The sequence below is a fragment of the Scyliorhinus torazame genome, chromosome 19 (genome assembly GCF_047496885.1).
Source record: "Scyliorhinus torazame isolate Kashiwa2021f chromosome 19, sScyTor2.1, whole genome shotgun sequence".
NCBI lineage: Eukaryota > Metazoa > Chordata > Chondrichthyes > Carcharhiniformes > Scyliorhinidae > Scyliorhinus > Scyliorhinus torazame.
Window position 1 is genome coordinate 137,212,092 of NC_092725.1, and position 23,581 is coordinate 137,235,672.

At 45.1% G+C, this 23,581-nt stretch overlaps 1 protein-coding gene across 3 annotated transcripts in view; it reads right to left on the bottom strand.

Annotated features, from left to right (window-relative positions):
- Positions 1-23,581, bottom strand: part of znf277 (zinc finger protein 277) — a 70,539-nt gene that overhangs the window by 26,034 nt on the left and 20,924 nt on the right. For 2 of the 3 annotated variants that reach the window (XM_072485302.1, XM_072485303.1), the window contains 2 exons: positions 5,318-5,409; positions 3,288-3,398 (listed from right to left, as the gene is read on the bottom strand). In XM_072485302.1, coding sequence (XP_072341403.1) covers positions 3,288-3,398; positions 5,318-5,409 — 203 coding nt within the window. The remainder of the gene's footprint in view (positions 1-3,287; positions 3,399-5,317; positions 5,410-23,581) is intronic. The other variant, XM_072485305.1, reaches the window with a different exon arrangement.

Here is a 23,581-nt window from a genome sequence, read left to right on the forward strand (position 1 = left end):
CACAGGGGGAATTAACATGGTGGTACTGCAACTCAATATGTTTTATGTTTCTTTTTCTCAAGATACCGCAAGGCAATAAGCCATCTCTGTCACCAATCACATCCCCACTCATTCAGAAATCCACACTTTCAATTTGATTCACCAAAGAAATCCACTTGAGGAATGTTGGTGGGCGGGCATGGTAGCACAGTGGTTAGCACTGTTGCTTTACAGTGTCAGGGTCCCGGGTTCGCTTCCCGGCTTGGGCCATTGTCTGTGTGGAGTCTGCACGTTCTCCCCGTGTCTGCATGGGTTTCCGGTTTCCTCCCACAAGTCCCGAAAGACACGTTTGTTAGGCAAATTGGACATTCTGAATTCTCCCTCAATGTACCCGAACAGGTGCAGGAATGTGGCGACTAGGGGATTTTCACAGTAACTTCATTGCAGTGTTTAAGCCTCCTTGCGACACTAATAAAGATTATTACAGTTCTGATCAAAGTTTTTCATTGGGTGTGGCACAAGAGTGTGGAATGAAAGATAGGAAGGGACAGAAGGTGGTCAGTTGGCTCAGTCAGATGCGAAAGTTGGATCCAGCAGTGGATACTGGAGGCTCCAGAGAAATCAGCAGCTGACTTCACAGATGTAGGCACAGATCGCTGGGTCCTCCATAAAGCCAAAATATAATGGATGACCACCAAACTCATCTGAAAATGCTGAGGCTCGCATTGTACGGCCGGAGGCAACTGGTAGGGATCATTGAACCAGAGGCACCTGCACCTTCCCATCCAAGAAAAAGACTTTGAAACCAATCAGTGCAAACAATATGGATGTTTGACCACTGGCAATTTGGCCTGGCCGGGTGCGGCAGCCCTCCAAGATTTGCATACTAGATGAATTCCACCTGGGTCCAAAAATACCAAACTTAGAAAACCAGAATAGAGCCAAGTCTCACTGACATCCCACCTTGAGGTAGGTCCAGGTGCACAACACAAGAACAGGCTTTAAAGGAGAACATAATAATAATAATCATCACTTATTGTCACAAGTGTGCTTTAATGAAGTTACTGTGAAAAGCCACTAGTCGCCACATTCCAGCGCCTGTTCGGGGAGGCCGGATTGGGAATTGAACCCATGCTGCTGCCTTGTTCTGCATTACAAGCCAGCTGTTTAGCCCACTGCGCTAAACCAACCCCTGGATCAGGAGATAGTCGGGGTAGGAACAATGGTAAAAATAAAAGTGTCATTCGTAAATGTGTATACGCAGTATAACCATGTGGTAATATATTAAATCTGGTGCTCCAAACTAAGTTTATTCTTTTTTTTCTTCTTTGCTTTTGAAAGGATGTTTGGAGACCAGTTTGCGATAAAAACATATTTACATCTATGCCATCTTAAGCAGGCCTCTTCAAAGGGACACCATCAAGGGAGCAGTGTTGTGGGTAGACTACTGGGACTGTAACACTGGTTTAAATTTTCTTTGGTTGTGCAGCTTTATCAGTGAATCTCAACCATTTCCTCTTCTTACTGCTCTTGTTCTGTCTCTATTCATACCCATTGAGAGTCCCATGGGAAGGTTTTCATGTCAGAAAGCTGGGAAGGAAAGATTTCCCTCACAATACTGGCTGAAAGGCAGCTTGAAAAATCTTTTCTAGCATAGCTGAGAAGAGATTTTCTAATTGTTTCAGTCAAAGCCGATGATTCAAAACGTTTGTGGACATGTATTTGTAGTCTGTGAGCTCAATCATTTCCTGGTTTGACAAGTGATGCTTAGCCATAGGTCTAAATGTAATCTGTTGCAATACTGCTGTAAATGCAGTAATTTTAGAAAAAGCTGCTTTTGCCCTCATTTGTACACAAGCACGACTGTAGGCTGGTCACATCCTCTGCCAACAGACAATTCTGCTGAAATTTAACATGTATTCTCGAGTGGGTATTAACTCTGGTGTATCTCGTGTTCACCTCAAAGTCACTAATTCTGAGCCTAAAAAACTTTGGAATTCTAGGCCCTCAATTTTATGTGTGCCTGTATGGCTTTATTTTCTACGGCTTAAATTATTGAAGCAACCTATAAGATATTGTAAAAAGTATTTTGAAAAGGACAGTTTGCAAAATAATATAAGCTGGTGAAACATTTCCTAAAAATGTATTCATTCATGGGATGTGGGCATTGTTGGTGAGGCCAGCATTTATTGCCCATCAGAAGATGCTGGTAAGCTGCATTTTTAAAGCAATGTAGCTGGTGTTTAGATAAATTAAATCATAGAATCATAGAATTTACAGTGCAGAAGGAGGCATTCGGCCCATCAAGTCTGCACCGGCACTTGGAAAAAGCACCCCACTTAAGCTCAAGCCTCCACCCTATCTCCGTAACCCCACCCCACCTTTTGTGGACACTCAGGGCAATTTAGCATGGCTAATCCACCGAACCTGCACATCTTTGGACTGTGGGAGAAAACTGGAGCATCCGGAAGAAACCCACACAGACACAGGGAGAACGTGCAGACTCCACACAGACAGTGAACCAAGCAGGGAATCGAACCTGGAACGCTGGAGCTGTGAAGTAACTGTGCTAACCACTGTGCTACCGTGCTGCCCAATAGAGTACTGTTGAGTCAGCAATGTCCTTACTACTTACCGGCTGTTAGGTGCACTAGCAACAATACCGGCATCACCTAGATTAACACTCGCTCAATTCTGGAGAGCATGAAATGGCTTGAAAGTTAAGACAACAAACTGCACTCATGCCATCAAGTCTGTTTACTAATCCATTGATTTCCAGACAGATTAAATTGTAGGCCACCTACTAAATTTTCAAGGATGATTGAGAAAGACTGAACAAATCTACGCACTGGTAACGTGTGACCAGTGCATGTTTGGATCGCTAGGATTTATTAATATTTTCAAATTTCCTCTAGTTCTGGTCACAGTGAGGTTAGGCAAAGCTGTTGGTAGGGGGTGGGAGAGAGAAAGAGTGCATATTTCCACTGGAAGGTTTGGAAGATATGTTTGTGGAAACGTGCTTCAAAACAGAAGTGAAATAAGTGAGGTTCGATTGGTTGCTGGAACATCAAGCTGTTACAGGCAGACAAAAATAAATTTGCTTCTCTCACAAATTACTGTTATCATAAATAATACATTTATGCAAATAAGATGGAAGAAAACAACTATTTTGGGTGAACAGTGGCTTCGGTGTATATGCTTACAATGGTTTTAAATCACTCAAAGCCCATCTGTATCCTACCACAATGTTGAATGGAGCTCCATCTTTGCTTTTGCATCTCCATTCAAAAAGTTCAAAACATGCATACTTATCCATTTTCTTCTGTACCAAATCCAGGAATTCATTGCAGTACACAATATTGTCAGGTAGGCCCACATTGAAAGAATGATCTTTAGCCATATGGTTGAAGAGAATAGCCCTGAACATGTATTTATAATAAAATTGAAATCAATATTTTTCATTCAAGTCCTTATTTTAATCATCACTTTTATGATAAAGTTGCATAAATAAATTACTACTTTTGTACCTCTGGAAGAGTTAATTTCTAAAATTAACAAAAAGTTGAAAAAAATTAAACCCTTTTTAAGCTCGGACATCAAATAACTTTAAAAGCTTCATGAAATGGGCAGCACAGTAGCATTGTGGATAGCACAAATGCTTCACAGCTCCAGGGTCTCAGTTTCGATTCCGGCTTGGGTCACTGTCTGTGCGGAGTCTGCACATCCTCCCCGTGTGTGCGTGGGTTTCCCCCGGGTGCTCCGGTTTCCTCCCACAGTCCAAAGATGTGCGGGTTAGGTGGATTGGCCATGATAAATTGCCCTTAGTGTCCAAAATTGCCCTTAGTGTTGGGTGGGGTTACTGGGTTATGGGGATAGGGTGGAGGTGTAGACCTTGGGTAGGGTGCTCTTTCCAAGAGCCGGTGCAGACTCGATGGGCCGAATGGCCTCCTTCTGCACTGTAAATTCTATGAAATAAATTTCATTCACGGACCCTTTTTTGCGAATAATTCCTAATTTCAAAAAAATGGTTTTAATCAAATTAAACAAAAAAGAAACCATGTTACACAGTAGTACAATTGAATAGAATCATCTTGTGAATTTTTAAAATCCTTTTCACTGAAATATTCATTTGAAGACCCCAACATAGAATCATGGAATCTCTCCAGTGCAGATAGAGGACATTCAGCCCATCGAGTCTGCACCGACCCTTGGAAAGAGCACCCTACCTAGCCCACGCCCCGGCCCTATCCCCATAACCCCACCTAGTCTTTGGACACTAAGGGACAATTTAAAATGGCCAATCCACCTAACCTGCAGATCTTTGGGCTGTGGAAGGAAACCGGAGCACCTGGAGGAAACCCACACAGACACGGGGAGAACGCGCAAACTCCAGTCACCCGAGGCCATAATTGAACCTGGGAACCTGGTGCTGTGAAGCAGCAGTGCTAACCACTGTGCACCACAGAAGGTTGCCCTCTCTGAGGACATCACCAAAAGGTTTTGCTGCAAGAGAGAGAGAATAACGTGAGCAATTACCATCGAGCGTGAAAAGCTATTTATGTCTGCACCAAATTTGTCATGGAGGGGAAAGAAAATCACCTGTACATGATAACGTACTAATTAAGTTAGTCATGTGCACAGTTTTTTGCCTTTTTGTCTGCTGATGTTTCAACTGGAGTCATTTTCTTGGTAGCTTTTGTTAGTAGTGACTTGCCACAGTCTTCTACACCCAGGTGCAGGGCAGGGAGGCAGGTCCGAAGTTGACCTCAGCCAGAATGGGATTTTAGCCCGTGCTGTTGGCATTACTGTGAACCAGACATTGCCAGTTACCCAACTGAGCTAACCAGCCCCCCAGTGTAATAACTGATAAACATCTGAAAAAAAAGGTCAAAGCATTGTGTAGTTTCAAGAAGTAATTAGATATAGCTCTTGGGCTAAAGGATATAGCTATGGGGTGGGGGGAAAGAGAAGGTGGAATCAGGGTATTAAACTTGATGATCCACCATGATCATAATGAATGACGGGGCAGGCTTGAAGGGCCAAATGGCCTCCTTCCGCTTCTATTGTCTATGTATGTTTCTCTGCATGTTTCTAAATATATTGCGTTTTAGAATTCTCTCAGTAATTAGTGGAATATGGTACAATGCTGTACAACAATGCTTTCCTGGGTCACAAGTGGCAACCAGTTAAACATTCTGTAATTTCAGTCTCAGAAAAGGCCTGGGTTTGGGAGGAAAAGAAAAGTTAACTATTTAAAAAAAGCAACTGAAAGATTTCACAAAGGTCGCTTGAATATTTCCAGGGTTAAAAAAGCACAGCTGCTTCAGAAAGTACAGACCTGTTTCCTGCAAATTCTTCATTACAAAACACACAGACACGAGCAAAGCTGCTGTCATTCCTTTCCTGTTGCTGCTGCTCCAAAACCTCTTCCTGTAAAAGAGGAAGCGAGTCAGAGAATTCATGCTGACCATGTTATATTTATCGTAGAGAACAATGAGGGAAGAAATACACAAGACAAGCGATCTGTGAAGTTATCACTGACTGGATGATATGCATATTTAATTTTAATCAAATTTGTGTTCTTACAGACCATTTAATGTAACGAATACTCATAGAAACAATGAATAATCGATACTCGTGAGAGAGAAAAAGAGCGAACTCATACAAGTCAATACAACACGACAAATTGAATTCCAAACATATTTTTGAGAGAGAAAATGTCCTGCAGTGATTTAAAGATGAGAAGCAGATACCAAACAGTAGAAAAAGAATTAAGAGAAATTATGTTCAAAAGGATAGTTTTTGAAAAGGCCCCTACAGGTTGAGAGAAGTGATGTGGAGATGCCGGCGTTGGACTGGGGTGAGCACAGTAAGAAGTCTTACAACCCCAGGTTAAAGTCCAACAGTTTATTTGGAATCACTAGCTTTCGGAGCGTAGTTCCTTCATCAGGTTCATCAAGCTCCGAAAGCTAGTGATTCCAAATAAACCTGTTGGACTTTAACCTGGGGTTGAGAGAAAAGCAGTGAGGAGGGTTTTCAAGAACTACAATGATCAAGATCAAAGGTTAAGATCGCTAAGGCTGCAACACCAATGATTGGTGGAAGACAGGAGATCAGAATCAAAGGATTAAGGATGAAAAATTGGACTGGTGGAGTTTGAAGAGGTAAGATGGGAAAGGCCCAGGGGAAGAACTTTAAATGAGGATGAAGCTTTTTTGAATTTGATGCTCTGACAACAGAGCGGTGGTCATAGAGGATGAGAGTGATAGATCTGCATGAAGATACATAAAATGAGGACAATGGTTTCAATGATAGCAGAGTGGTGCAAAAGCGGGAGCAAATAATACTGCAGATGGAAATAAAAAAAAGCCTTGGTGATGGACAGAAAGTTATGTTTCAAATTCAGCTCAGGATTGAGGGGCATAGTAAGTCTGAACAGTTAATTCAGTGGGCAACGAGAGAAAGGACACAATCAGTGGCAAAAGGTGTGCAGATTCCAGCAGATGTCAAATAAAATGGGTTTGATTTTCCAGATGTTCAACTCCAAGGTGTCCTGGTTGAACAGTAACTTGATGCTGGGCAGTCGCCAACACGGTTGGTCATGAAGTTGTTGAGATGATGGTGAATAGCAAGACATATAGAAACTGATTACATGCCTGTGGTAAAGGTCACAGTGGGGCAACATTTAAACAAAAAAGGAGAGAGTTAATGAAATAGTTGACTGGTTGTACCGAACTGGAGTCTTGCTGAAAAAAGACATTTTTGTCAAAGCTTTTCATCTTGCACTCATCAGGACAATTGCAAGAATACCAATGTCGGTGGAACAACAACTTTATACTGTACGAGAAGAGAGTGCTGACTGGTTGGCAAGTAAACTTTGATTGGTAGAGACATTGCCATGGAGTATGCGCCAGTTAATGGCGACCGACAGTTAACTGTCGTGCATTGTTTGACCATTTATAGCTGGTTGAAATGTTCAAGTGGGACTGTGAAAGAAAGGCATTACTGGAGAAATACTTGTATTATTGGATAAGGGACAATGAAAGTAGGCAACAGTGATTCTCTGGAGACTGCCCACGCAGGAGAAGCAGCAGAAGAGGTTTAAGTGGTTGAATGCTTTGGAAAGGACTAAGAAGGACTACCACGATCACAAAAAAAGAATACTGTTGGTTAGTGCTGTATTTGCTCATTACCAAAGACTGGATGAAAACCAGACTTGAGAGTTTCAAACAGAATTATGGGAGAGATAATCATGGAGTTGGTTGGTGACAACATATTCCAGAATCTTCTCAGGGACTGAGTTTTGAGATCAGCATACAATAGAGAAGGACATTTGGGTAATTGTGGTCACCCTGGCTCTCTGAAAGAGTTTTCAGTTATCTATTTACCTAGCTTCTCTTTGTAGTCTTTTACAATTTTTATTTTTCAGATATGTATTTACTTCTCCTGAAAGGTAATATGGATTCAGCTTCATTCACTGTTTCAATAAAGTTTTGAATGTCCTGTCGCATTAAATAAAAACCGTATCCTCATTTTTTATCTTATTAAAACCTTCATAATTTTCATAACTTCTGTCAGATTGCATCTTAATTATCTTCTTTTCTGGTGAAAAGAGACCACAGTTGACCGTATCTCATATGTTGGTGAATCGTTTGGGTCTTGACATCCTTCCTAAAGTTGGACAGAACGGCAAGGTTCAGGAAGTACTTTGAGGAGGAGGATTGTGAGAAGACTGATGAAAGGGAGATAAATTATGCCCATGCAAAAAGCCATTGAAAAAAAATACACTCAAGGGGTGTGGGCTTTGCTGGCAAGGCCAGCATTACTGTCCATCCCTAATTGTCCTTGAGAACAAAGAACAAAGAAATGTACAGCACAGGAACAGGCCCTTCGGCCCTCCAAGCCCGTGCCGACCATGCTGCCCGACTAAACTACAATCTTCTACACTTCCTGGGTCCGTATCCCTCTATTCCCATCCTATTCATGTATTTGTCAAGATGCCCCTTAAATGTCACTATCGTCCCTGCTTCCACCACCTCCTCCGGTAGCGAGTTCCAGGCACCCACTACCCTCTGCGTAAAAAACTTGCCTCGTACATCTACTCTAAGCCTTGCCCCTCTCACCTTAAACCTATGCCCCCTAGTAATTGACCCCTCTACCCTGGGGAAAAGCCTCTGACTATCCACTCTGTCTATGCCCCTCATAATTCTGTATACCTCTATCAGGTCTCCCCTCAACCTCCTTCGTTCCAGTGAGAACAAACAGAGTTTATTCAACCGCTCCTCATAGCTAATGCCCTCCATACCAGGCAACATTCTGGTAAATCTCTTCTGCACCCTCTCTAAAGCCTCCACATCCTTCTGGTAGTGTGGCGACCAGAATTGAACACTATACTCCAAGTGTGGCCTAACTAAGGTTCTATACAGCTGCAACATGACTTGCCAATTCTTATACTCAATGCCCCGGCCAATGAAGGCAAGCATGCCGTATGCCTCGACTACCTTCTCCACCTGTGTTGCCCCTTTCAATGACCTGTGGACCTGTACTCCTAGATCTCTTTGACTTTCAATACTCTTGAGGGTTCTACCATTCACTGTATATTCCCTACCTGCATTAGACCTTCCAAAATGCATTACCTCACATTTGTCCGGATTAAACTCCATCTGCCACCTCTCCGCCCAAGTCTCCAAACAATCTAAATCCTGCTGTATCCTCCGACAGTCCTCATCGCTTTCCGCAATTCCACCAACCTTTGTGTCGTCTGCAAACTTACTAATCAGACCAGTTACATTTTCCTCCAAACCATTTATATACTACAAAGAGCAAAGGTCCCAGCACTGATCCCTGTGGAACACCACTGGTCACAGCGCTCCAATTAGAAAAGCATCCTTCCATTGCTACTCTCTGCCTTCTATGGCCTAGCCAGTTTTGTATCCACCTTGCCAGCTCACCCCTGATCCCGTGTGACTTCACCTTTTGTACTAGTCTACCATGAGGGACCTTGTCAAAGGCCTTACTGAAGTCCATATAGACAACATCCACTGCCCTACCTGCATCAACCATCTTTGTGACCTCCTCGAAAAACTCTATCAAGTTAGTGAGACACGACCTTCCCTTCACAAAACCGTGCTGCCTCTCACTAATACGTCCATTTGCTTCCAAATGGGAGTAGATCCTGTCTCGAAGAATTCTCTCCAGTAATTTCCCTACCACTGAAGTAAGGCTCACCGGCCTGTAGTTCCCGGGATTATCCTTGCTACCCTTCTTAAACAGAGGAACAACATTGGCTATTCTCCAGTCCTCCGGGACATCCCCAGGTGGTGGTCTTCTTGAAGCGCTACAGTCATGTGTTGTAGGTCCTCCCTCAGTGATATATAAGAGAGGGTGCTCCAGGATGTGACCCAGCAACAGTGAATGAATGGCGTCATAGTTCCAAGTCAGGATGGTGTGTGACTTGGGAGGGGAACTTCCAGGTGGTGGTATTCCAATGTGTCTGGTGCTGTTGTCCTTCTAGATGGTAGTGGTCACAGATTTGGAAGATGTTATCGAAGGAGCCTTGGTGAGTTCCTGCAGTGCATTTTGTAGGTGGTACACACTACTGCTTCTGTGGAGTGAATGCTTGTGGATGGTGTGCCAACCAAACGGGCTGCTTTGTCCAGGATGGTGTCAAGCTTCTCGAATGTTGTTGGACTGCACTCATCCAGGCAAGTGGAGAGTATTCAATCACACTCCTGACTTGCGTCTTGTAGATTGGAGACACACTTTGGGAGACAGGAGGCAAGTTACTCACTGCAGGATTCCTAGCCTCTGACCTGCTCCAGTAGCCATAGTATTTCTATGGTTAGTTCAGTTCAGTTTTTGGTCAATGGTAAACCCCTGAATGTTGACAGCGGGGATACAGCGATGATAATGCCATTGAATTTCAAGGGGCAAATGGTTAAGATTCTGTCTTGTTGGAGGTGGTCATTGCGGGCCACTTGTGTGGTGCGAGTGTTACTTGTCACTTCAAACCTTGACATTGCTGCAGTTGGACATGGACTATTTCAGTATCCGAGTTGCCAATGGTGCAAACACCAGTGAACATCCCCATTTCTGACCTTATGATGGAAGGATAGTAATTGATGAAGCAGCTGAAGGTTGTTGGGCCTAGGATACTATTCTGAGGAAGTCTTGCAGTAATGTCCTGTAATTGAGATGACTGATCTCCAACAACCACAACCATCTTCCTTTGTGCCAAGTATGGCCAACCAGTGGAGCATTTTTCTCTCGATTCCTATTGACTCCAGTTTTCCTAGGGCTCCTTGATGCCACACTCGGTCAAATGCTGCCCTGATGTCAAGGGCAGTCACTCTTACCTCACCTCTGGAACTCAGTTCTTTTGTACATGTTTAAACCAAGGCTGTAATGAGGTCAGAAGCTGAGTGGCCCTGACAGAACCCAAACTGAGTGCCAGTAAGCAGGTTAATGCTGAGCAAGTGTCGCTTGATAGCACTGTTGAGTTAGTGTTGTGTGGTGTTAGGTAGGGAGGGGTATCAAAGCGACAGGAGGTGCATCAAAGTGGCTAGGCTGCTAAAGGGAGATGAGATGTAGAGAGTAAGGTAGAATGACAGGAGGTTGGGGACAAGGATGAGGTTGTGATGGCTGAATGACCTCTGTGAATAGTTGCAATGAGATGAAAAAGTTCAAATGTTCCCCTACTTGACCTTGGCGTGACAGAGGCAGGGAAAAGGACTATGGAGACATTTGTTGAAATGTCTTAGCTTTTCTTTACCCTCCAAAATGATCTGAGGAGGAGGATTTGGCCAGAGAGTGAATAGAGGGAGGGTATTGTTTGATATGGATGAGTCATATCTGGCATTGGAAAACCAAGCCTGTTTGAAACCAAGAATGGAAGCTGACATTTGGTAACATTAATTCCTATTTTCACCAAGCGAAAATATTTCTGAAGTTGCAAATGTCTCACAGTGCTAAGGTACTTGCAAAATAAACTTCCAAGCAGATACATTCAACAACATATGCTTCAAGTTGGGGGCCACAGATGAAGGAAGCACAGAATGGAGAATTGTAAGCCATGCCCCTCAGATATTGAATATTCATTTATGATGAATATCTGCTAGCATCATGCAAAAGCAGCATGGTTTGACTCATTTATTAAAATAAGGTACGATATCCCTGGTACATGTTAATGCAGGATTTATGCAGCAACATTGTAGGGTACATGAAGGGTTTACTAGCAATAAATTATCAGACCAGCTCAAACTTTTCATGCTAAAAATGTGCAATGCCATGAAAAACAAAAAATTCATCAATCCTGCATGCAAAAGGCACACAGGTCAGAAACAGTGCTACAACATGACTATGATTCTCCATTTTGTATTCTTCATTCATCTGTGGCCTCAACTGGAAGCATAGGTCAATGAATTATCTGATGGAAAGTAATTATGCAAGTATCTTAGCATGGTGTGATATTCTTGTTTGCAACTTCAAGGATACCGTTGTTTAGTGAACATGGTAATTCATGTTGCCAAAGTCAGCTTACCTCAGTTGATGAGATTTTGATATAAGTCAGAAGGTGATAGATACAAGCTTCACTGTCCTCGAGTGTCTATTTTACACTGACAGCAAGTGCAGGACTTAGAGTGTGCTACAATGTCTGACGTGGCTTTGGATGAGACATAAAATAAAGCAGCACGGTGGCACAGTCGTTAGCACTGCTGCATCACAGCACCAGGCACCCGGGTTCGATTCCGGCCTGGGGTGATTGCCCGTGAGGAGTTTGCGCCTTTTCCCTGTGTCTGTGAGGGTTTCCTCCAGGTGCTCCAGTTTCCTCCCCGGGTCCAAAGGTGTAGTTAGGTGGGTTGGCCATGCAGAATTGCCTCTTAGACAAAGGTGCGTAGGTCAGGTGGGTTTACAGGGATAGGGCGGGGGATTGCGCCCAGATTGGGTGCTCCTTCAGAGGGTCAGTGCACTCGATGGGCCGAATGGCATCCTTCTGCACCATAGGGATTCTATTAACATCTAGTCTGCTTTCTTGGATGGACAAAAAACAATTCAGGATACTATTGAAGAAGAATTAGGGAAATTCTGTGTTCTGGCTAAAAGTCCTCCCACCAAAAACAAATACTGTGGCCAGTTATTTGCTGGTTGCTCAATTTTATTATTTGTACACAGGCAGCAATGTTAACCTGCAGAACAATAAGCTACTGCACATCAACAAGTAATTCACAGTTTGTACAGTGTTTTGAGGCACTCCAAGGTAGTGACAAGGTGTTATACAAATGAAATCTTTTTTTTTTGTTCTTCATTATATATTTTCAAAGTTCGAGGAATATAAAGCAAAACTCGTGCTATGCTTTTGTATCTGCTTTATCTTTCAACATTTACTGAAGCAATTTCGAAATCAGGCCACAGGCTTTAGTCCAGAAACTAATGGATAAACAGGAAATTCCTGTTATTCGAGGCTAGGCCAGAACAGTTTTTGCTGAGAAATCTGTACGTTGTGAATTATTATAATACATTTTTATACAAATGTAAGTTATTAATTATTAGTTTTCATTTAAAAGGTTTCATTGGGATGCTGTTTATATTTAAAAGATGGTTCATTTTCTGCCAGTGTGGTTTAATCTGTAATTATTTACATCTGTGCTACTTATCAGAATATAATTTTTATTGTGAAATCAGGGTACACCATGTCACTTCTGGATCTGGTCCACTTTTCTAAACATAGCTTGATTTGAGTCATTACAGAGTAATAATGCAGTGGGCCTACTTCAATAATCAGATTTCTTACATATTAGTTACATTTTGAAATTATTTTTACTGCAGAATTTTCTTTTCTTGGTGGGGTTGGTGGAGTGGTTTCAATGTCTGAAACCAATCCTACAGGTGAGTACTTGCTCTGTTTTTGCCACTAAATGCTTTTACATAGCCACAGAAAGTATCTAAATAATTTCTAGAAGAAGAATTGAAGGAGGTCAAGAATCGCATTTTTTGGCACAAGTAGGCTTACATTAACACTGCAATGAAGCTACTGAGAAAATCCCCTAGTGGCCACACTCCGGCGCCTGTTTGGATATACAGAGGGAGAATTCAGAATGTCCAAATCACCTAACAGCATGTCTTTTGGGACTTGTGGGAGGAAACCGGAGTGCCCGGAGGAAACCCGCAGACACGGGGAGAACATGCAGACTCCTCACAGACAGTGACCCAAGCCGGGAATCGAACCTGGGAACCTGGCGCTGAGAAGCAACAGTGCTACCCACTGTGCGACCGTGCTGCCAAATGAAAGGGAACTTACATTTGCAGAGATCTTACAAATTCTCAGCAGTCCAAAGTGCTCTGCAGTCAATCAACTAATTTAATATTATTGTTCTTTGGAAAATTTTACAACCAGCAAGATACCACAAGCAATGAGATAAATTACACCAGAGAAATTACCACTTCCGTCCTAAAGAGCTACAGGATAATTTATTTTCATCAGAACACGAAGTCCAGGCCTCAGTTGAACTGCTCATCCAAAAGACTGCATGTCCAAGAGTTTAGTACTCCCCGATTACTTAACCTAGGTTGGATGCTTAACCCAGTAGCAGGGCTTGAAACCACTGCCTTCTGACTCACCAACGACAACAGTTTTACCACAGAGCCACCGCTTCATGTGGCAATTTATAATTTTTCAGCACCAAATGCAATTTGGTCCATTGCTTTTGTGCAGCCTCTCTGAAAGACCTGCTCAGTTAATTCCATTAATCTATTCTTTTCACACACACCTTATATTTTCTTTTCTTTAACATTTTTCTTTTGAGAGAAATTATAAATTCCGCTTCTGCAGAGAGATTAGACCATGTGCTGCTTCGCCAAACGTGGCTATTCGGGTCTAAATAGATCATTTAAAAGGAAATGAGATAAGCATTTGAAGGAGGAAAATAAAAGAATTCAGTGTGAAACTGAGGTCACAGGAGAAAATGCCAGACAGGCATAAACACTGGGGAGGGGGCCAAATTGCCTCCGGTGCTGCATTTGAATTAGTGAACAAAAACTCTCCTTTGTGGAATTCAGGCTTTAGAAGTGATGGTGCTGAGTTGAGCTTAGGATGATGTACTCTGTGAGAAATACTCCAAACAACTCTGCCACTCTTGGTTTGGTCCAGGCTAACTTCTGGCGAGCAGTTTTGACATAACAAGTCCAAGTACAGACCAACATCTGACTCAGGCTCCGAGTTCAAACTTGGCACCTTTACACGGAACCTTCGGCCAATCTAGAGCCCACGGATATATGGTGCAGAATGGGGGTCTCGGATGTTGGTTGTAAAATCAAGGAGAATCCCGCATCACCTATGCTGGGGAATAACAAATGGAACGAAGTGACCGTCAGGCACTTACCAGGTCAGCGTCAGAACCCCGTGGGCAGAAATACAGTCCACTGAGAGCTGAAGCCAATCGGAGGCCGTCAGCTCTCCACTGCCGGCAGCTGCTGGTGAAGATCTCAGGCTGAGGCCTACAATCGTTGAGGGACCGAGGCCACAGGTGAAAGAGAGTGAGATGGGGATGATGCGAAGAAGGTCAAAAGTGGGTTGGGGAGGAAGAAATAGGTCGGGAGTGGCTTTCAGCAAGACTATCTCTTCCGAATGCTGGATTTCTTAATCAGACACTGCGCCGTTGGTTGAGCAATGCCTCATGTGAGGTTGCAGGCAAATCAGTGGCAGTGGAATAAGGCCCTAAAGTAGGCATTAATTGCATTTGGGTAGGAAAGCTTCTCCGCCTTCCCATCCCAGACTGAATCGGATGGGGAGGCGGCAGGTTATCGACCCAACAACCCCCCCATCCAAGTAAATATCTCCCTGGCTCCAAACACGCCGTTGGTGGTTTTAGAATCATAGAATTTACAATGCTGAAGGAGGCCATTCGGCCCATCGAGTCTGTACTGGCCCGTGGAAAGAGCATCCTAATTAAGCCCTCGCCTCCACCTGTAACCCCACCTAACCTAAGGGGCAATTTAGCATGGCCAATCAACCTAACCGGGGGTGGGGCCGACACAGTGGTTAGCCCTGCTGCCTCACGACGCCGAGGTCCCAGGTTCGATCCTGGCCCTGGGTCACTGTCCGTGTGGAGTTTGCACATTCTCCCCGTGTTTGCATGGGTTTCGCCTCCACAACCCAAAGATGTGCAGGGTAGGTGGATTGGCCATGTTAGATTGCCCCTTGATTTAACGAAAAATCCACCTAACTGGCACATCTTTGGACTGTGGGAGGAAACTGGAGCACCCGGAGGAAACCCTCGCAGACACGGGGAGAAAGTGCAAACTCCACACAGACAGTGACCCGAGGCCGGAATTGAACACGGGATCCTGGAGCCGCGAGGCAGCAGTGCTAACCACTGTGCCATCGTGCAGCTCACCATGGTGGGGGTGGGGAGGGAATTATGAAGCTTAACTGCATGTTGTGCAGTGCAGGGGAATGTGACTACATGTGCAGGGTGAGAGCAGTGGCTTATAGGATTACAACTGTTTAGCGGTAGCATACACGGAGGGTCACACCTAATACTAACAGTTACATCTAGACTGCAAGTTATTGTACTACCTTTGATTATGAGGGGAATCTAGGTGCCAAGTGTATTCTATTGAACATCACTGCAATTTTGATTAGTTACTATGAGCTACTTGGAATCAAAGTTCCTCTCCTCTCTGGTTTCCCCTCTAACAATCCCTCCCCACCTTCAATTTCTCTTCTTCATATGTAACATCTGGGTTCTTGAAATTTCTCACACAAAAGTTGTAAGTGCAAAACAATCAGCAATGATGCTCAACTACAGAGCACCCAACATCATTAAGTAAAGGCAATAACAATAGATATCAGTAGTACACAAATTTCTGATCATCAAAAAACGTTCCAGGTGACTTCAACTTCCAGTATAGGAAAACAATAGACAGAAAAACAAGGGATTATAGATGAATAATACCTACAGAGAGCTAGAAAAGTCAAATATTGGTTACGACCACGCTTTTAAAGGTGAAAATAAGTGCAATCAAATTGGCATAGAACTTTTCAGACATTCCACTGAAGCAGTTTCATTTCTATATGCGAACTTCAGAAACAATTGTGTTTATGGTAAATCATGGCCTTCTATAGAAACTGACCTGTACTCTGAAATCAAAGAATGATGAGGCCCGGTTTTATTTTACAAACAACTATTTTCCCCACTCCATACCATAGAGCAGTTGAAATACAAATGGGATGCAGGTGACTTAGTTGCAAGCTTTTACCAGTCTCTGTTCTGGAGCCAACCTTTGTAACATACAAAAGAGAAACTGGAGCTTTGGGCACAGCACCTTTCCTAGCTATTTGTTGACAGGAAACCCATTTTCACGAAGAAGTATGGGTACAATCGTAGATCACGCCAGTTTTTGTCACAGCACTTCAGAACACGAGGATGTTCTAACACCACAATATCTAAATCCAAGTAGTTGCTTCTTTAAACAACAGATTTGCCTTGAACTTTTCATCTTTTACTTCGCAACTTAAAAACATTTGTATTACCACATAATAACACCAGCCAACTCGGCATGAACGAAAGAAAACAAGAGAAGCAGAAGCCAATGGAAATTTTACTCAACTCCTGTTATTTGCAGAAGAACTACAGCATATAATTGAGTTATTAAAGTGCTAACTACTCTTTAGTAATCTTCTTTGTTAATCTGTAGGTGCAGATTAACATTGATAAAAATCAGCTGTTTTGGAATGATGTTGCAATGAATCACTGCACAGCTCATTCTCAATTTCAGACGTGCTGTCTGCTGTCAGACATGTGTCTGCATAATTTTTTTTACGTAAAGCTTTTAAAAAAAACTAATGCTGGTCATAATTTTTAATCCCTCTTGGGAAAAACATTTTGTACTTCGAAAAATGTTAACCATTGAAATCTCTTTGGCAATGAGACTCCATTAAGGTATTTGTCAATGCAGGAGCACATAGCCAGCTTGGGGGATTGGACAGATAAAGACAAAATAACATGTTTCCGGATAAAGATCAGAGAATCAAACTATAATGTGACCAGCAAAAATGTCAAAGAAGCCAGAAACCAGAGAGAGCCGGAGATGCATGTACACAAACTGCACGTGGAATAAAAAAAAAGTAAACCAGATTCTAGGTTTTATGTTGAGAGTAGTGACTATTAAAGTGAAGCAGTAATGATAAATCTAGATGGGTTTGAGCACTGCCTGTGGTTTTGGGTGAGGAGCTTCAAAGAGCCATCAAAAATGTGCTATCAGATTAACATGGCCAGAGAGAAATTAAAGGTACAATGACAGACTTGACAAACAAGGGATGTACACAATGATTCAGGGAATGTTAACAGGATATCTAAAACAAGTTCAAAGTTTGAAAAGGCTTTGGGAGTGTAAACAGTGAAAGAAGTATTTTCACTGCTTGGCACATCAGGGCAAGTGATCATAAACTGGTAGTTAAATCATAAAGCAAGAAGGGAGAAATATTAGAACATACAATGTATTGAAACGTACATAGAAACATACATGGAAAATAGAAGCAGGCGGAGGCCATTCGGCCCTTCGAGCCTATTCTGCCATTCATTATGCTCATGGTTGATCATCAAGTTCAATACCCTGATCCTGCCCCCCCCCCCTCCCCCCCCCCCCTCCCCCTCCCCATGTCCCTTGATCCCTTTACCCCAAGAGCTATATCTAATTCCTTCCTGAAGTTACACAACGTTTTGGCCTCAACTACTTTCTGTGGTAGCGAATTCCACAGATTCACCACTCTCTGGGTGAAGTGGGTAGCACTGTTGCTTCACAGCTCTGGGGACCCAGGTTCGGTTCCCAGCTTGGGTCACTGTCTGTGCGGAGTCTGCATGTTCTCCCTGTGTCTGCGTGGGTTTCCTCCGGGTACTCCGGTTTCCTCCCACAAGTCCCGAAAGACGTGCTGTTAGGTAATTTGGACATTCTGAATTCTCCCTCTGTGTACCTGAACAGACGCTGGAATGTGACTCGGGGCTTTTCACAGTAACTTCATTGCAGTCTTAATGTAAGCCTACTTGCGACAAGAATAAAGATTATTATAACATACCATTTGCCTTCTTTACTGCCTGTTGTACCTGCACGCTTACTTTCAGCGACTGATGAAAAATACTTTTCACTGCACCTCGGTACATGTGCCAATAAACAAATCCAATGCATGAGGACACCAAGGTCTCATCTGAGTATCCACCTCTCTCGATTTACACCCATTCAAATAATGATCTGCCATCCTATTTTTGCCACCAAAGCGGATAACCTCATATTTATCCACATTATATTGCATCTGCCATGCATATGCCCATTCACTCAGCCTGTCCAAATCCCGCTGAAGCGTCTCTGAATCCTCCTCACAGCTCACCCTCACACCAACTTTGTATCATCTGCAAATTTGGAGATAATACACTTAGTTCACGCATTCAAATTATTAATATATAGTGTGAACAGTTGGGGTCCTAGCACAGATCCCTGCGGTATCCCACTAGTCACCCTTTGCCCAGTGAAGCAGTAGAGGCTCCTTCATTAAATGTTTTTAAGATAAAGATAGATAGTTTTTTGAAGAATAAAGGGATTAAGGGTTGCGGTGTTCGGGCCGGAAAGTGGAGCTGAGTCCACAAAAGATCAGCCATGATCTCATTGAATGGCAGAGCAGGCTCGAGGGGCCAGATGGCCGACTCCTGCTTCTAGTTCTTATGTTCTTATGTCACTGCCTGCCAATCAGAAAAAAAACACATTTATTCCAACTTTTTGCTTCCTGTCTGCTAACCAGCTTTCTAGCCACTTGAGACACTATCCACAATCCCATGTGCTTTAACTTTACATAGTAATCTGCTATGTGAGACCTTGTCGAAAACCTTCTAAAAGTCTAAATAAACCGCATCCAGCAGTTTTACCTGGTCAACTCTACGAGTTACATCTTCAAAGAATTCTATGCTGATTATACTACTGCTTTCCAAATGCGATGCTATAAAATCCTTGATTATGGTCTCTAGCAGCTTCCCTATTACCGATGTCAGACTCACTGGTCTATAGATCCCTGTTTTCTCTCTACCCCCCTTTTTGAACAGCGAGGTTATATTAGCTGTCCTCCAATCTGTAGAAACCATTCCAGGCCCCAAAGAATTTTGAAAATGACCAGTAATGGATCTACTATTTCTATGGTCACTGTTCTCTGGGATGAAGATTATCAGGCCCTGGAGATTTATTCACCTTCAAATCCCATTAATTTCCCCAAAACCATTTCTTTACTGATACGAATTTCCTTCACTCCTCACTGAAACTTGTGTTTCTCAGAACTTCGGTACATTAATCACATCTTCCTTCGTGAAGACAGAAGCAAAGTACAAACTTAGTTCCTCAGTCATTTCTTTATTCCACGTTATGAATTCCTCGTATCTGACTGTAAGGGGCCGCCATTAGGTTTTAATCAATCTTTTTCTCTTTACATAGCTATAGTGACATTTGGTGATTGAAGCAGAAACGTTCCAAGAGGGAATTGAAAAATAAAAATATTAAAAAGTAATAAGAGCCGGTAAATGGTATTACAGTAGATGGCTCCGATGTGAAGCTCACATTCCCAAAGGCAAGGTGTTGTCACATAATTGTGAATTCAGGATTGTTTTCCTGTCTTGAAAGTTTATTTTTCACTTTGACAATAAAGAATAACAAATACTGTTCCAAGATATTTTGGATTTGTAGCCGTGGATGCTGGAATCGGAAACAAAAGCCGAAAATACTGGACAATCTCAGCAGGTCTGACAGCGTCCGTGGAAAGAGAAGGGAGCTAATGTTTTGAGTCTCGATGACTCGAGAGAGAGAGAACTGGAAATAGAGTCAGATTTATACTGCTGTGTGTGTGTGTTTGGGGGGGGGGCATGTAGCAGTGGGGCTGGATAGAGGGCCAGTAATAGGTGGAGATTGCCAAAGATGTTGTGGACAGAACGGCAAAGAGAATGTGAATGGGGGTGATCAAGGCTAAGAAGGGTGAATTCTGGTTGCGGCTATGCGGAGCTAAGCCGCACGATTCGGCAGCTCTCGCGAACACAGACTTTCGGGCTCGCTAGAAGAGCCCCAACGGAACTTTTTTTACAGCCAAACCGTGACGAAGAGAGGAGAGAGGTCCCCTACTAACTTGTATGGACCAGACCCGCAGCAAAACGGCCAAAAAAGTGGCATTGGAGCAGCGGGAGAAGAGAGGGAAAATAAGCAAAATGGCGGTGGCCGGGGACAAAGAGGAATTCATCCAGCGCTGCTTCGAGGAGCTGCGTAAGGAGATGGTGGCGCCTATGTTGGCAATAATTGAAGGACTTGGGGCAACCCAGAAAGCCCACGAGATGAAGATCCAGGAAAAAGTGAGTGAGAATGAGGACGAGCTCTTGGGCCTGGCGGTGAGAGTGGAGCGGCACAAGGCGCTACACAAGTCGTGGGCGGGAAGACTCGAAGACCTGGAGAACAGGTCGAGGAGAAATAATCTGAGGATCCTGGGTCTCCCAGAAGGAGTGGAGGGGGCCGACGCTGCGGCATATGCGGGCACAATGATCGGGGCGCTGATGGGCGCCGAGGCCCCCCCCCCCCCCCCCCCCGAGGTTGCTGGAGTTGGAAGGGGCGCACTGGGTGCTGGCGCAGTGTTCTTTTCCCGCGCACGGGAAGAAAGGCGGGAAGGGGAATGAAGGAACGTATATTGAAGGGGAGACTCCCACACGGGGGGGGGTCAAAGGGATGGCGGGGGAAGCCGGTGTCAGCAGGTGTCAGCTGACTTACGGGAGTGATATGGGGGGGGGGGGGAGAAAAAAAGCTAGACTGGGATCTAGCGGGGGGGGGAGGGGAGGAAAGGGGGGGGGGGGTAAGGGTTGCTGCTGCACTGGCCGAAAGGGAATGGGACACAGAAGAGGTGGTCGGGACGGAGGTCCCCCGGCTGGGGGACTGGAGGGTGAGGGAGACGCGGACATGGGATTGGACCAGAAAAGGAGATGGCTAGTCGGTGGGGGCCTCCAATCCAGCTGATAACGTGGAACGTGAGGGGCCTGAATGGGCCGGTGAAGAGGGCTCGAGTGTTCGAGCACTTGAAGGGACTGACGGCAGACGTGGCTATGCTCCAAGAGACACACCTGAAGGTGGCGGACCAGGTTAGGTTAAGAAGGGGATGGGTAGGACAGGTATTTCACTCGGGACTGGACGCGAAAAATAGAGGGGTGGCAATTCTGGTGGGAAAGCATGTGTCATTTGAGGCCAAGACTATCGTAGTGGATAATGGAGGGCGATATGTGATGGTGAGTGGTAGGTTGCAAGTGACGTGGGTGGTGTTGGTAAATGTATCCTCCCCGAACTGGGATGATGCTGGATTCATGAAGCGCATGTTGGGGCACATTCCGGACCTGGAGGTAGGAGGACTGATAATGGGAGGGGGCTTCAATACAGTGCTGGACCCAGCACTGAACCGCTCCAGATCAAGGACGGGAAAGAGGCCGGCGGCAGCCAAGGTGCTCAGGGGGTTTATGGATCAGATGGCGGGGGGGGGGGGTGGACCCATGGAGGTTTTCAAAACCGCAGGCCAGGGAATTTTCTTTCTTTTCCCACGTGCACAAGGCCTACTCCCGGATAGATTTCTTTGTTCTGGGCAGGGCGCTCATCCCGAGGGTGGAGGGGACGGAGTATTCGGCCATAGCTGTTTCGGACCATGCCCCGCACTGGGTGGAAATGGGGCTGCGACAGGAGAGGGACCAACGCCCGCTGTGGTGGCTGGACGTGGGACTGCTGGCAGATGAGGTGGTGTGTGGGAAGGTGAGGGGATGTAACGAAAGGTACTTGGAGGCCACGACAACGGGGAGGTGCGAGTGGGGATGGTATGGGAGGCGTTGAAGGCGGTGATCATGGGAGAGCTAATCTCCATCAGGGCTCATAGGGAGAAGACAGAGGGCGTGGAAAGGGAGAGGTTAGTGGGGGAGATTTTGCGAGTGGACAGGAGATACGCAGAGGCCCCGGAGGAAAGATTACTTGGGGAAAGGCGACGGCTCCAGACGGAGTTTGACCGGTTGACCACGGGGAAGGCGGAGACACAATGGAGGAAGGCGCAGGGGGCGACCTACGAGTACGGGGAAAAGGCCAGTCGGATGCTGGCAAACCAGCTCCGTAAGAGGACGGCAGCGAGGGAAATAGGGGGAGTCAAAGATGGAAGGGGAGCCATGGTTCAGAGTGCAACGAAAATAAACAAGGTATTCAAGGCCTTCTATGAAGAGCTGTACAGATCCCAGCCCCCAGGGGGGGGAAGAGGGGATGAGACGATTCCTAGACCATCTGCGGTTCCCGAGGGTGGAGGAGCAAGAGGCGGCTGGTTTGGGGGCACCAATCGGGTTGGAGGAGCTGAGTAAGGGTTTGGGGAGCATGCAGGCGGGGAAGGCCCCGGGGCCGGACGGGTTCCCGGTGGAGTTCTATAGAAAGTATGTGAACCTGTTGGCCCCGCTACTAGTGGGGACCTTTAATGAGGCAAGAGAGGAGGGGACTCTGCCCCCGACAATGTCGGAGGTGACAATTTCCTTGATTCTGAAGCGAGACAAGGACCCACAGCAATGTGGATCGTACAGGCCGATTTCGCTACTCAATGTGGACGCTAAGTTATTGGCAAAAGTGCTGGCCACGAGGATTGAGGACTGTGTCCCGGGGGTGATTCATGAGGACCAGACGGGATTCGTAAAGGGTAGGCAATTAAATACTGATGTGCGGTGGCTCTTAAACGTGATAATGATGACATCGGAGGAGGGAGAGGCGGAGATAGTGGCAGCTATGGACGCGGAAAAGGCCTTTGACCGAGTAGAGTGGGAGTACCTCTGGGAGGTGTTGCGTAGGTTTGGGTTCGGAGGAGGGTTTATTAGCTGGGTTAAGCTCCTTTACAGCGCCCCGGTGGCGAGTGTGGTGACGAACCGGCGGAGGTCGGAGTACTTTCGGCTGTACCGAGGAGCGAGGCAGGGGTGCCCCCGTCCCCCCTACTGTTTGCATTGGCGATCGAACCCTTGGCCATATCACTGAGGGAGTCTAATAAATGGAGGGGGGTGGTCCGCGGGGGAGAAGAGCATCATGTGTCGCTATACGCGGATGACCTGCTGCTGTATGTGGCAGACCCAATGGAGGGGATGGTGGAGGTCATGCAGACTCTGAGGGAGTTTGGGGAGTTCTCGGGCTATAAGCTCAATGTAGGGAAGAGTGAGCTTTTTGTATTACAGACAGGGGACCAAGAAAGACGGATAGGGGACCTACTGCCGAGGAGGGCGGTGGGGAGTTTTCGGTATCTGGGGATCCAGATAGCCAGGAGTTGGGGGCCCTACACAAATTGAATCTGACGAGGTTGGTGGACCAAATGGAGGTGGACTTCAAAAGATGGGACATGTTGCCGCTCTCGTTGGCGGGTAGAGTGCAGTCGGTCAAAATGGTGGTCCTTCCGAGGTTTTTGTTTGTGTTTCAGTGCCTTCCCATCGTGATCACCAAGGGCTTTTTCAAGAGAGTAGGTAGGAGTATTATGGGCTTTGTGTGGGCGAATAAGACCCCGAGGGTAAGGAGAGGATTCCTGGAACGCAGTAGGGACCGAGGA